The 13,847-nt window shown below is 42.4% G+C and overlaps 2 protein-coding genes and 1 long non-coding RNA gene across 4 annotated transcripts; 1 reads left to right on the forward strand and 2 right to left on the reverse strand.

Moving 5' to 3' along the window:
* Positions 1-1,737: 1,737 nt before the first annotated feature.
* On the reverse strand, positions 1,738-12,689 carry ift74 (intraflagellar transport 74). Of its 2 annotated transcripts, none has more exons than XM_027274489.1 (21): positions 12,592-12,689; positions 12,411-12,502; positions 11,338-11,469; positions 11,014-11,155; positions 10,861-10,909; positions 10,651-10,749; positions 10,459-10,519; positions 10,142-10,201; positions 9,936-9,997; positions 5,538-5,676; positions 5,369-5,431; positions 4,814-4,957; positions 4,623-4,663; positions 4,291-4,370; positions 4,054-4,107; positions 3,622-3,719; positions 3,293-3,419; positions 3,010-3,173; positions 2,796-2,921; positions 2,300-2,360; positions 1,738-2,155 (listed from the first exon to the last, which is right to left on the reverse strand). In XM_027274489.1, exons 3-21 carry the CDS (start codon positions 11,464-11,466, stop codon positions 2,040-2,042), a joined length of 1,815 nt encoding a protein of 604 aa, XP_027130290.1. In that variant the 5' UTR covers positions 11,467-11,469; positions 12,411-12,502; positions 12,592-12,689; the 3' UTR covers positions 1,738-2,039. The 2 variants fall into 2 exon arrangements, with proteins under 2 accessions (XP_027130290.1, XP_027130289.1); XM_027274488.1 differs by having other exon boundaries at positions 11,338-11,472; positions 12,592-12,688.
* Positions 5,683-6,906, reverse strand: LOC113744529 (uncharacterized). The gene is made up of 4 exons (XR_003461611.1): positions 6,800-6,906; positions 6,284-6,402; positions 6,106-6,175; positions 5,683-5,977 (listed from the first exon to the last, which is right to left on the reverse strand). It is a non-coding gene; the product is annotated as an uncharacterized LOC113744529 (long non-coding RNA).
* LOC109138628 (leucine-rich repeat-containing protein 19) lies at positions 6,904-9,671 on the forward strand. Its single transcript, XM_027274490.1, has 6 exons — positions 6,904-7,072; positions 7,173-7,420; positions 7,513-7,624; positions 7,740-7,824; positions 7,937-8,140; positions 8,217-9,671. Exons 1-6 carry the CDS (start codon positions 6,977-6,979, stop codon positions 8,537-8,539), a joined length of 1,068 nt encoding a protein of 355 aa, XP_027130291.1. The 5' UTR covers positions 6,904-6,976; the 3' UTR covers positions 8,540-9,671.
* Positions 12,690-13,847: the final 1,158 nt, after the last annotated feature.

The following is a 13,847-nucleotide window of genomic DNA, read 5'->3' on the forward strand; positions in this document are numbered from 1 at the left end:
GTGGTTCATTTAACGTATTTGCGTTTATTTATTTCACCAAATATTTATTTATTAAATATTGAACACTTTTGGGTTCCATATCAGAAAGAAAAAGTATAGAGAGTTAACAGTTCTCATATTACGAAACATTACAAAGGTGATAGTGAAGTTTTTTCTGTCTCTCTGACGAGAAAATCTCTTTCATTTTTCTGTTCTAAGCCATCAGATTTCCCGGCAGCCCGGAAATCTCTTCTCACTTCATTTCTTAGAATTAAGGTGATGCTGTCCTCAGCATCGTTGTGTGTTGTTCCTGGTCAGGGGGAAGTGTGTGTGTGTGTGTGTCTCAGGCTGCTGTTTGCTTGTTTTCAGGGCTTCATGCTTGTTTTTGAGGTTTTGTCTGCCATTCCTACTCAACCTACTGTCATTGGGTCACTTCAGTTCAAATCTATACATACACACTTTGTTTTCCTGAATTCTCGGTGACTGTCAGGAGATGATATTTGATGTAAATCTCTAAAGGATGCACACCCTCGAACACACTGCTGTCAGATCAGACTACCACCCCCCCAAAAAAGTTCTTCCTTTCATTTGACACTTGAAGTTGATCAGAAGGTCCTGCAGAGTTCTGCATCCAGTGATCACGAGCAGTGAACAGACGTGGACCAGTCAGACTGTGTGGAGGAAGTAGCAAGTCCAGTGTATATACTGAGGGTGCACCAAACAACCCAAGTGTAGTTTTGTTAACCTGGATGGTTTGAAATATGCTGTACTGTACATTTGCGAAGGGTCCCTCTGCTGCCACCCTCAACTTGTAATGTTTACTGTACTCTTTGATATCTCTGTACTGGAAAGGTCAAATATATTTCTAGAGTGGAGTTTGGATTTTATGCAAATCGTTGATGTTTTTTCCTGTAATTAAAAGCAATAAATATAAAAATGAGAAGTGAACTTGTCTCACTTCAGATTTACTGTCGGGATGTTTCGCAGGGTTTGACGGCAGGAGCCAGTGGTCTCACCATGGCAACAGTGAAGATCAGATAATGATGACAGTGTAATGTATTATGTTGGAGTTTCCTGGTTGGGTAAATTGATTTGATAATGTATATTTAGTCATATTTATGAGTAATTATGTTTTGTTTTCATGAGAAAAACAGTTCAAATAAATCTACAGCTTTCCCATAAAATGTGAGAAATTCGGAGACAAGTTTACAAAGCTAAACTTCCATTCTTTAACCTAATACAGCACATTACATTCTTTGAGTCATGGAGAGCAACATAACCCATGACCAACCAAGAGGACTTATTTAAAAGTCTGCACGGAGTTAGCACACGGCTGTGAAGTTATCTGACCTGAGTAAAAGCAGACACCGTGCGTACTGTCGTTTCAGTCGTACGTGTTGATTTCTCACTGAGCACTAAATGAATGAAAGCCCTGGCAGCCTGACAGGCTGTGTGAGAAAGACAGCGTCATTTAGTGTTAACTGTGAATGAATCTGTTAAAACTTGTATAAGCATAAATATTGATGGATGTGTAACTCATCACTCCTGATTAGACTTCAATGATCCCACACTGTCACAGCAGCTCATATACACAAGATAGATAATAAATGACTAATAAATAATAAAATATATAGAAGTCATGCTGGTGTTAGACCTGTGGTAGCTCTCCTTCTCACATGGCGGGAGAAAACAGGGTGAGCGTCACCTTTTTGTGATATTTGTAACTTAACACAACTTGAGCACTCTGAGACTAACATGGAATTTGAATACATATTTTAATAGAAAATAATGCAGATAAATACAAACCTTGACTAAGCAGACACATTTGGAGATTTTAAGGATAGTAAGCAGCTGTAGTGTAAGTGACTCATCACAAACTGAAACAAACCTAATATTAATATTTAGAAAACACACCATCTTTTGTCTGGAGAACAAAACACAAGAAGAGTTTATAAGATTTATAACTAATGTGTAATCTGCTCGTATATGGTGCTTCAGTCTGAGCATCACTGGGAAATGATTCCACTCTACCTGCAGTGTGTGTTTTCCTGTGTGTGTGCCTAACTCCTGTTGTTTTGCAAGTTCTCCATCAGACTCTTGTTGTACTCGGACACTTGCTGGGAGACGTTCTTGGCGACAGAGTCGTAGTCGGTCTCCTGGGATTTCGAGGCGATGACTGATGCTGCAGTTCAGGAAAGAAAACACTGATTGTAACCAGTGGGTGTCTCCTACACAGACAGATTACAGATCTCACTGATGTGTCATCGCTGGAGGTGATGAGCCAGGCAGAAAGAGATAAAGACACATTTGTGAAGGATACACTCTTTCATTACAAAGTTGTTCTGCTCCATGTGCTGCCATTTCCTTTCAAGGTTAGCCAGCTAAAACACACACCCACACACACACACAGAGGAAACAAACACAAGATTAGCATGAGCAGGCTAATAAAATGGTAAAATGGTTCAATTGGTTCAACACTGCTCTACTCAAACACTGTCTGATTTACTGTGTGTTGCTGCACAAACACAAGTCCCTGCTTACTGCAGCTTCTCTCAGCTTTGAGAAGGAGTGACACAAAGAAAACAGCAAACGTTCCCAGAACGCTTCATTAAAACAGCAACATGGTGGAACAACAGAACCTGTGATGTTCTGAAGCAGATGGATCAAATCTGAACTCAGCTTGTGTTAAATGTTTGCAGAGTGCATGAAGAGAACAGAAACTGTAATACGATCAGTGTTTATTATGATGCTATAGAATGAACACTATGAACTGTAGTAATGAATTTTCTGTGTGAGGTGTGAAGCCGAGCTCCAACCTGAGCGTGCGTCTCATTTTCCTGCAGTTTGCTCTTCAGAGCTTCATATTTCTGGTTCATTTCTTCCAGCAGCTGTTTGAATGAATCCCGACGCTGAGTCATTGACACACGCTCCACCTGTAGTCTCTGAACACAAACAACGTACACTTTAGCTTTAGTCAGACACTTTTGATGAAACAAATCAAACTGTTTTTTGCAGATCGGCTAGTGTTACCTTCTTCTTCTCCTCCGCCGTGTGCTTCAGGGTGTCCAGGTCTCGGTAGGTGCGCAGCTCGGACTCCATGGTGCTGACGCGCTCCCTCAGGGTGCTCAGCTCACCTGTGATCTTCCCCTCCAGCTGCTGCACCTTCTCCAGGTCCTGCTGCAGACGCTGGGACTCTGGGTGGTGGTCAATGCGGGTACAGGGTGGAGGTCTGCCAGTTAGCCTTTGAATGTTTGCCGTGTTCGGGTTTTCAAAGAAGGTAGGGTGTGTGTGTGTGTGTGTGTGTGTTACTGACCGGTTGTCAGTCCCTTGGCGGTGCTCTCTGATTGGACCACCTCCGTCTCCTTGCTGACCAGCACCTCCTGCATGTTCCTCAGCTCACTGGCTGTCACTGTATCCACATGACGTAGTCGCAACATGTTCTACATACACACACACACACACACACACACACTTAGTTCCCTCCACACTTTCCTTCCCCCCTGTGGAATTTCCATTTATCCTTCTCCAGCTGCTCATTTCCTCACCCCTTCTCTTGGATACTCCAACATTCACATTCCTTCTTTTCTACCATCACTCCCCCCTCCCTTCCTTCCTCTCCCCGGCTCCCCCCTTCCTCCTCACCCTGCTGCAGTGTTCCAGAAGGGAGACGATGTTCTCCTGGCTCTGTGTCATCTTGTCCTGCTCCTGAGCCCTGGACTCCTCGAACGACTCCAGGTACCCTAAAACAAGGAGACAAAGTGAGACTGCCAGCTGTGTGTCATTCAGTTTACAGTGTGTGACATAAAAACATTCTGCCTTTGGCGACACCTGGTGGCAGCTTCTGAGAACACTGTAAACGCCTTCTTCAATAGAACTGGCAGCCATGAGACGATTGTATCAAATCAAAGTTTGAAAACAACAAAGCCAAAATGATGTGATATGATGAGATATTAAAAATATAATTATTCTCAGAGATTATTATCCACCCCTGTCTTACAATAATCATCCCAAAATACTGACACATCATTGAAAATGAATCAAAGTGAGGTTTAAGGTGCAGTTATATGAACTCACGATCGATCTCCTCCTCTTTCTTCTTCAGCTCTTTGTATTTCTGCTGACACTCGCCTGATGGACACACAGATCATTATGAAACAGAACACATTCTCCATCTGGTAGCATCGTCCTGTCATTTCTGTGTTTCGGAGTTTGGAAATGTGTCCAAATAAAGAAACAATAAAAAATGAAAATGTATCCATTAGTTGACAGAAACAATAATTGATAGTGACAGGAAGTAATGAGAAGTGTCACCCTGTGCTTCCTCTGAGTCCTGCTCCAGCTGACGGATCTCCTCTGTGATCTGGGTGGCCCTGTCCCTGATCTCTGTGAGCCTGAACACGCACGCACACACACACACACACACACACACACACACACACACACAGATAACTCTATACAGATCTACAGCGTGCTCTGCTCTGTATGGAAAGTGTCATGAGATAGCTTTTGTTATGATTTGGTGCTATATAAATAAAACTGAATTGAACTGAATGGGGCAAAACATGAACATGAATAATGAATGAGGTGGATCATCTGGCCAGTGTTTGGCCTTGTGTTGGTGTTGTGTGTGGATGAACACATACTGTCTCTCCATGCTGGCGATTTCCTGGTTGTCCTCCTTCACCTGGAAAATAAAAACAGTAGCTGGAATTGTTTCTTTACTGAGCTGGACACAGCAAATAAAATGCATGCAGCTTACATTAGTCTAAGAGAGAACTCAATAGTTTGATGTTCTCCACTAACACTGATTGGTCGGCTGCTTGTCTTGGCTGACCTGTTTAAACAGCTTCTCTCTCTCCTCCTGTGGGGAGCCCAGGCTCTTGTGCTCGGCCTCCATGGTGTCACGTTTCGCCTCCAGCGCCGACAGGGTGTCGTGAAGCCGAACCACTTCCTGCTTTATGTGCGAGTGGTAGAGCTCCTGCAGACGGGAGAAGGTCATTTAAAAACAGCTTACAATAATACTGTTACTACAGCAGCAACCACTTCACAGCATTTTTCCACACTTCACACGGTATCTGCAAGCCAGGAAAAGTCTGAACACAAACTGATTTAGGTTTTTGATTCATTATTGATATCTGATCAAATCAATGAATCAATGATTGTAACACAGAAGGAAGCAATGACAAAAACGTGGAATAAATGTCAATAAATTGACCTGTGGCAGTTGGTAAGTTATAACAGGCTGTATCCCTCCTGCCTTTTATTAATATCTTTCATATTTTGGCGGGCACAATCATGTCACAGCTATTAAACTGAAAAGTAAATTATTGAATTATGTGAATAGCGACGGTGAACTTTAGACTCGACTCCTCCTTGTAACCCAACTCACTGCTTCATAGTCCTCCTTCCTGGTGATGAGAATGTCCAGCTCCTCCTGGAGAACAGTGAGTTCCTGCAAAACAAGGACATAAAGCAAGATTTATTGAACAACGTATCATCGCTGCAGTGTCATGCAAATATCACACAAGTCATACGTGACATATAAACTACATAAAGACCTGCAGCAGCTCCTCATTGGCTGTTGTCATGCTGAAATACTTTTCTTGCTTTGTGGATGGCATGGCCTGGACAACCTCGTCAGCAACACGCCTTTCCCTCCTGATCTCTTCTTCAATCGCCCTGATGGCCTCCTCTCTTCTGCAGAGCACACACACACACACACAATGTGGAGTGTTTTTTTATTCATTTCACTTTAATTAATTGTCTTCTTAGTTAAAATCATGAGGAGAGAGAGGTGACAAACGTTCTGGGTCACATAAGTCAGACAGATATCCTGATGAGGTAACATGACAGATAAAGAAAGGATGCAGGGTGGAAGAGAGGTCACGCAGACTCGCCACATGGACATTATATCAATGTCCTCCCTCCTTTTTCTCCTCTACAACTGTAAATCCTTCTTCTGTGATTTCTTTATTACTTCAGCCTTCCTTCAAACCACCTTACAAAGAAAGAAAGGAAGGAAAGTGGACTGTCATAAATGTTTAGCACGCTGTTACAGTGAATATCAGCCTTCAGGTTTTACGACAAGGAACAAAGGTCATGCGCTGCGCTGGCTTCATCACGTACGATTAAAGTTCATCTGAGTGCCCATACGAGTACAGGTACGTGTTTTCGGTTATTTTTCAGTGACATAGAACTGTGAAAGAATGAGATTAACGTGTGAGAATACAGAGAAACAACAGAAACGTGGACACATGTTGCAGTACTGTATGCAGGTTACAGGTTATTCAGCAGAGATATTTACATGATTTCATAAAAAAGAAACAGGGTGCTTCAGGCGTTCACTGAATTTCAGCCTCAAGAGGTTCAGTGTTTGGTTTCTCCAAAAGATATCAGGACAATCTGGTTGACTGTGTGAGGTTCCTTAAAAAAGAGAAGTTACAGACTTCAGATTTCATAATGCTGTACGAGCAACAGACTTGTATGAAGCAGGAAACACAAACAAATTGAATTATTTGAATTACATATGCAAAGTACATGCAATGTATTTTTAGACATTTGTATAAGTTAAAGTTCAGTGACAGTCCTGTGAAGCTGAACTTACAATTCTGTATATTAAATGTAGGTTGTGTTGTGCGTGATATTTGTCTTGATTAGACTTGCACATTTGTGAGGACCCAAAATCAAACACAGATCATATTATAGTATTATATACATGTTTGTAAATCTGAATTTTTCCTTTGTAGATGGTGTCGTACACATCTGTAGTTTCTTCAGAACAGTTTGATGATGTTGACATGGTTTTGTGTGATCTACCTACTCTGGGGTGGTAGTAGCTAAGTCCATAGAGACTTGGCTTGGGAACCGAAGGGTGGCTAGTTCAAGTCCAGTATGGACCAAAGTATGGAAGGCGGACGGGTAGCTGGAGAGGTGCCAGTTCTCCTCCTTGAGCAAGGCACCGAAACTTAAAAATATTGCTTGTTTTCTCCAGGTTAGGATGATGGAAAGGTGGCAGCACCCTCTTCTTCTGCTGTGGATTACAGTGGTAGTGTTGAACATACTGGGAAGTAATGCTGCAGAAAACGGCACACTGGTAGGAAAAGTTCTGTTCAGCACAGAGTGGAGTTTCATGTTTTTATGGCCTGTCTGTGTGTTTATATTTTATAATAACTGTCCATTATACCCATGAGCAGGTGAAGAACCTGACCAATGAGTCCCTGCAGGTCATTCCTCAGAGTGACAACAGTTCAATTGTTACTAAACTGGTGATTGAGGGAAGCCTGATTACTCTGAATAAGACTGACAGACGAGCTCTGGCTAGTTATCCCAAACTGGTGGAACTCCACCTGAATGGTAACCAGGTGACCGGTGTACCAGCCAGGTACTTCTCTGTGGTTCCACTGCTCAAGGTGTTGTCTCTGTCTGGGAACAAAATCAGCAGGTAAATGAAGTCATCAGTGCTGCTGCAGCATAAATAAGTGTGTTTGACTGCTTCTGCTACAAAAAGTGCAACTGATGGTCCTCCTGCTGCAGCCTGGACCCACAGTCTTTCTCTGGCCTGAAGTTACTAACAGAGCTGGACCTGTCCAACAACCAGCTGACCAGTGTCCATACACAGCTGTTCACACAGCTCAGTAAACTACAGGTGAAGCAAAAATCACTTGACAAAATCTGATAAAAATATGTAAATACTACTGATTATGAGACTATATAAAGTCTGTCTTCATTCTAATTCTTTACCTGACTGTCGGTCCCATCAGGTGCTGAAGCTACAGGCGAACCCCTGGAATTGTTCCTGTCCACTGCTGAGCAGCGGAGGGGTTAAAGCAGGTGGAGGTAGCACAGGTAATTCAAACATGGACAAACTCATTTGTCCTCAGATCAGAGTGTGCACGTCTGAAAGGAGCTTACGCGAAAGCTCATTTATTAAATTGTATTGTATGTGATGTCTCTACAGGGGGGCCGCAGGTCACCTGTGCTCCACTGAAGGATGAGACAGGGAGGGATTTTTTGAAGGCTATAGGTGTGTGTTACCCACCATCACCACCACCCACCTTCACTACAGTCCCAAAAGAAGCACCGACATCAGTCAGTGTTGGGCAGTCGAGCTCATCCACTACGCTGCTGACCACACTGACAAACCAGAGCCGCAACAACAGAGGTAGGTGAACGATGTCATTGTCTTAATGTATGTGGATGTACAAACAGGTTTAAAAGTCTGATCTCCATCCTTCAAGCACAACCAGCCCAGACGCCTGTGCTGGGCAACACGTGGAAGTTCACAGCGTGCGTTGCAGCCTTGGCTCTGTGCTCCTTGATGCTCATCACGTTAGCCATAAAGGGCCCCTCCTGGTACAAACTCTACCACAACTACCGCCATCGGAGACTACACCAAGACGAACTGGAGGAGGACCCGGTCTCGACGATCTTCACAGAGACGATGAGACACCATCAGACTTTCATTTTTGAGGAAGAGAACGGGCAGATAGAGGAGTATGGGGAGGAAGAGGAGGAGGAGGATGTATATTTTGAGGATCCATACATCAAGCGAGAAGAGTGACATGCATCATTGTTCCTCTAGACGGGATACCACATTGGGTGGATAAGCTAAATCAAATCATTTAGCTATTTGTTCTCTAAGCACTTTGTTTTCTATCATTCAGGTGTCAATCCTGTCCTAGCTGTGTCTTATTCTGTGTGTTTCTGGCTGACAAATCAGGCGTGCTCATACTATGACAGTCCACAGATAGAGCTCTTTACTCTCTTTACACTTAACTCCACAGATCCAGACTGTAGACCAGATGTTCCTCAAGGAAGTCCATTTTCTATCACTGATTTAACAGACGACTGCTGTCATACTGTGACATATTTCATGAATATATTATATTATATTCAACACATAACAATACCAGAGCTGATAAACATATGGTGAACCTAAAGTGTGAATGTAATAACTACAGGAAGTTCGTGTCAGTATTTTCCTGATATTTTTCTCAGTCTGTATTATGTATTTTTCATTTTTAACAATCGTACACACTTAAAAAGCTTCTATTTTTCACAAATTCAGATTTGTTTGAACTTTTCCACTGCAGGACGAGGCTGTTTGGCGGAGAGTGAGAGTAGGCTGTGTGAACATAATCTGCATTCAGGTCTTTTTTTAAGTTGAGCTATAGATATACTGTGTGTTTTTTCCTCTCACTCCATGAATCTTTGGTGACCCTCAACTCCATTAAATTCATTTACACATGCTTGTTTTGAAAGTGTGAAGCTGATATTTTAAGATACACGTTGAGATGTTACTCAAATCACAGGAAGTTGAAGTGACTGTTTATGTGAGCTCTTCAGACAACGTGGGAAATATGTGATGTGGTGTCAATGCTGTGAATTAGTGTTTAACTGAGTGAATGAGCTCCACATGTAGCTTTCCTTCCAAGTCTGTATTTGTTATTTACAGTATGATCCCCTCAGATCATCTTAGCCACTGAGCCTAACGTTAGCTTTACCTGCACACTTTTGAAGATTGTGGGTCAAACCAAAGATTCTTCTGCTTCATTCTTTTTGTGTGATGTAACCCACACAACGCATTAAAGATGAACATGTAAATATGCTCACTGATGCAACTCTGTAGCTTAAATTGTTGTTTAACTGTATGAAAATGTAATACAGCTAACAACCATGATGAAAGGCATGACCATGACGTTTAACAACTTTAACACATTTAAACAACTGATCATTGATAAAACTGATAAACCATTCAAAACTTTCTCATGTTTGCTTTTCAGCGTCATCTCATCATTTCACCAACATTCAATATAAAATGTCAACAACAACAACAATAATAATAATGATGATGATGATACAGGATTTCCTAATAGAAATCCTAAAGATCTCAAGCAACTGTTTGAGAGAACACCATAAGAATAACCATAACATCATAACAATAAGTAGTAACTTACTCTCTCCTCTCAGTGAAGATGCTGTCAATGCTTTCAGCCTCGCTGTTATTCTGGGCTTTCACCTGAGAGGAGGAGACGAGTGGGAATGAAGGGATGAGAGGGCAGACTGTTCACTGAATCATATCCATGACCTGCCTTGAGCCTGACTTTTCAGGCTCAAGGCAGGTAAAGTAAGCACAAAGATTTGACCATGTCGGTGAACTTACAATGTTGTAGTTGTTGATCATCTCCTCCATCTCTGTGTTGGTGTTGAGCTTGTCCACCAGCTGGAAACAAAAACACACAAACATGAAGCTACGTGACTCATAAAGTGTTTAATAAGGACAACACAGAACACTGTGAACCCCTGAAGACTCTTTAAACAACTGAATACTTTCAAAATACTCCAAATACTTCAAGACTTCAGCTCAATACATAAAGTGTTTGGTCAGTTGGTTGCTTTTAGTGTCCAGGATGCAAGAACTGAAATTATTTTCCAGTGGCTACACCTTAAATATTTGAGAAACAATGGCTGAAACTTCACCATGTTGTAGTCAGCAAGCTGGCCTTGTAGATCTTTAATCTCTGCAGCCAGGCCTTCAGCCCTGAAGGGAAAGAAAACAACAACGTGTTGCTGAGTGATTGGCGCTGTTACACCATTGTTCAATCAGTCCAGCATCACAGGAGCCATCGTGTTTGTGTGTGATTTGGTAATACTCCTGGTTTCAGCTCTCACCTCTTCTCATAGGACAGATAAACAGAGTTCTCCTGGTTGTAGTTTTCGATCTCTTTGTGCAGTTTGCTGCTCTCCGTGGTTAACTCGTTGATCTTACTCCTAACAACAAAAACAGTCACTTTTAAACCAGTGTGTATCAACCAGTGTTGAGAACACTTGTTGCATCGTGTAAAGAAATAGGAGTAGTAGGAGTTTAGTAGCATGTGTTACCTCAGGAGGCCCAGGTAGTAGGACTTATCCAGAATCTGTCTCTGAGGACCTGTTGGGGAGGCAGGTGGAGGAGATAAAGAGAGAACATAAACCACACAAACACACACGTATCCATGTAAAAGAGTGGGCTGAGTGATGTCACTTCAAACTTACCTTTCATACCAGTCTTCATCCCACTGAGCCCCTGTTGGGTCACAGGCCTGTCAGTCACTTTAATTGGCGCTGACAGGACTCCAGGAGTTGCAATAGGGAGGCCGCCCCTCATACCAGGATGACTACTCGTACCTGGAACCATCTGAATGATGAAAGAATAAAACTCTGTAAGACGGGGCTTCTACATAGAATTAAAAGTTCAGGCTAGAATGTGTAAAGAAATGATACCTTAGTAAATCAGGTGCTAATAACATGCACATGCAGTCTGCAGCTTTGTTCTTGTATCTCGAAGCTAAAAGTGCATCCATGCTGCAGGTGACTTACCCCAGTTGCGACACGTATAGCCGTAGGAGGAGGTCTGACGGCCGTCGGTGGTCTTCCAGCACCAGGCAGCACTGATCCACTGCGGCTTATTGGGCGGCCCATGCCGGAGGGAGGCCGCTGGCTCGCCATGAACTACTGGACAGATTATTAACAGTAACAATCAACTAATGGTGCAGCTGTAGGTCAGTGTTAGTATGTTTGATTCAGCTGCTGTACTGTGAACTTCACATCCTTACTGTGCGCACACCTGATCCAGCTCATATGAGTCCAGGAGGGAAAGATGGAAAATATAATGCTAGAGACAGATATTCAAAGTCATGCATCAGTCATATGCAACTGAGTGCTGCCCAGTTTGTTTGTTTGGCTGGCCTGGGAACCAAAATCAGTCACACAACAGTTCATCACTGAAGTGGGAGATGATATAAAACAGTTCCTTTATGTGGTCTGCTTCAGTATTGATGATGGGAACAGGCTGTCTGTCTGTGGAGCAACTGTCATTAGCTCAAAACAGGGCTCTTCAACCACGGCCCCTTCACCAATTTCTGTCATAATATATGACAATTTTCCCCCAAATAATTTGTGAGAGTAAAAAAAATATAACCAAAATGATACTGAGTAAAGTGCAAGCATCGATAAGCAATAATAAGATACTTTTGGCAAAAAACTATTTACCAAAAAAAAAAAAGATTTCATTCTGCATCAATCATACACACATAAAGGCTAATAACCCAGTACATACACAGGTTAATAAGGTGAATAAAGTAAATATAGAAGTTATTATAAGCCAGGCTTAAAATGTGACCATGTGGGGGTCTCTGTTCTGTTTGTCTCTCATCCAAAGAGGCTTAAAACACATTTTGAAGGATGGAAGCTAACAATAAGAGCTAACGATAACAGGCAGGGTATCCGTCAAATGAAATAACGTTATACTTCACGTTACCGAGTAGAGTTATCCGTACTGTAACTGTAACGTCAGCTGAACTCAGATCGGACATTTCGTCATTACCATTAGCCAGCTTTAGCGTTAGCTCGTTGTCTCGGTACAGCACGGATGAGACAGAAAGCGTTCGTACCTCAAACTGAACTCCTGCTTGGCCGCGTTCGTCGACAGTACAGTCTGGGGTTAGTTAGTTAGTTGAACTGTTTCCCTGAGAGGGAAACGTCACTGAAAAATAAAACCTCTGTTAGCAACGAGAAAGTTAGCAACTCAACATGATGTTGACGTTACCCCAGTAACCGTCTTCTTCTACTGACATTAGGGGTAGTCGTAGTAGAAAAGTGTGCTGCTGCTGCCGCCCATCGTCCTACAGCGGGAATACACGCACACTCACTCTGAGTGACTTTAATATTCTGCTGTGTATGTGTGTGTGTGTGATGGTGCGCGTGAACACAAAAGCGCACGCGCTCACAATCATCTTCTGTTTTTTTTTTCTTATTCAACTCACCAAAATTCAGATTCTTCTCCCCGCCATGTTCTGTCCTACTCCGCCCTCTGGTGGTGGAGGACTGCAACGACATGCTGAAGGAGTCCAGCTTTTCCAAATGAGGACCGTCCTGGTGAAGTGTTTGGATAGATATATGCACAGTGTCCACTTTGTTCCATTTTTCTCAGATGAATACAATTTATTTCACCATGACTTTGTCACACTGTATAAAACACATGCAGTCAAGTCCTTTTGGAGGTCCTAGAACAAAAGTTTACTGCTCGGCTTCAGTTGATCACATCCTCCTCCTGATTTCTGTCTCCTCAAAGTTCCCATACCTTATACCCAAAAACTCACCAGGGGTTCTTGGACGAACACATTTGGCTCCAGGTTTTCAGTCAGTCAGCTTGAATTTGGTAATTTAATTAAACTTAACTTTACTTAATATATGCACTCAAACATTAAGCAACGTCAACAACACAAGACATAGCAGCCAGCAAAATTAACTTTACTTAATATATGCACTTAGGTAAAAAGTGAAACCTGTATGAGCAACAGAGAGGACTTCATTTTAAAGTTTTAGTCACAACTCAGTCTTAAAATTTCAGTATGAATCAATGGGCCACAGATAGCGTAGGACATTGATTTGGTCTTTTACAGCAACATTATGTAGAAATCTGTATTTTTGTGATTTAGCGTCCTCCAGTTTCAGAGTGTGATCCCACTGTCCTACGTGCATTTTTCATGATTACATTACTTTTAATCAAAGCCTAGCGAGTCGACAACTATCAGTCAAACATTAAGCAACGTCAACAACACAAGACATAGCAGCCAGCTAATATTACTGACTAGTCCAACAGCAGTCAGCCCAGCTCGGGGTCTGTCTTTCAGCCTTTTATTTCACCAAGCTCACAAAAAAAGTCAGTCCCAGATTTACTCTTGTCTGACGCCTTCTTGCTCGTTCACTCTCTCCTTCCTCTGTCAACGTTCTCTTCGGTCTCTTCTACTCTGTTGTTATGTCCATAGAGGCTGCTGAGCCTGGTTGCCCAGCTCCTGTTCTGGCACGACACCGGCTGTGCTCCCCGT

Source organism: Larimichthys crocea, chromosome XXIII (genome assembly GCF_000972845.2).
Source record: "Larimichthys crocea isolate SSNF chromosome XXIII, L_crocea_2.0, whole genome shotgun sequence".
NCBI classification, from domain to species: Eukaryota; Metazoa; Chordata; class Actinopteri; family Sciaenidae; genus Larimichthys; species Larimichthys crocea.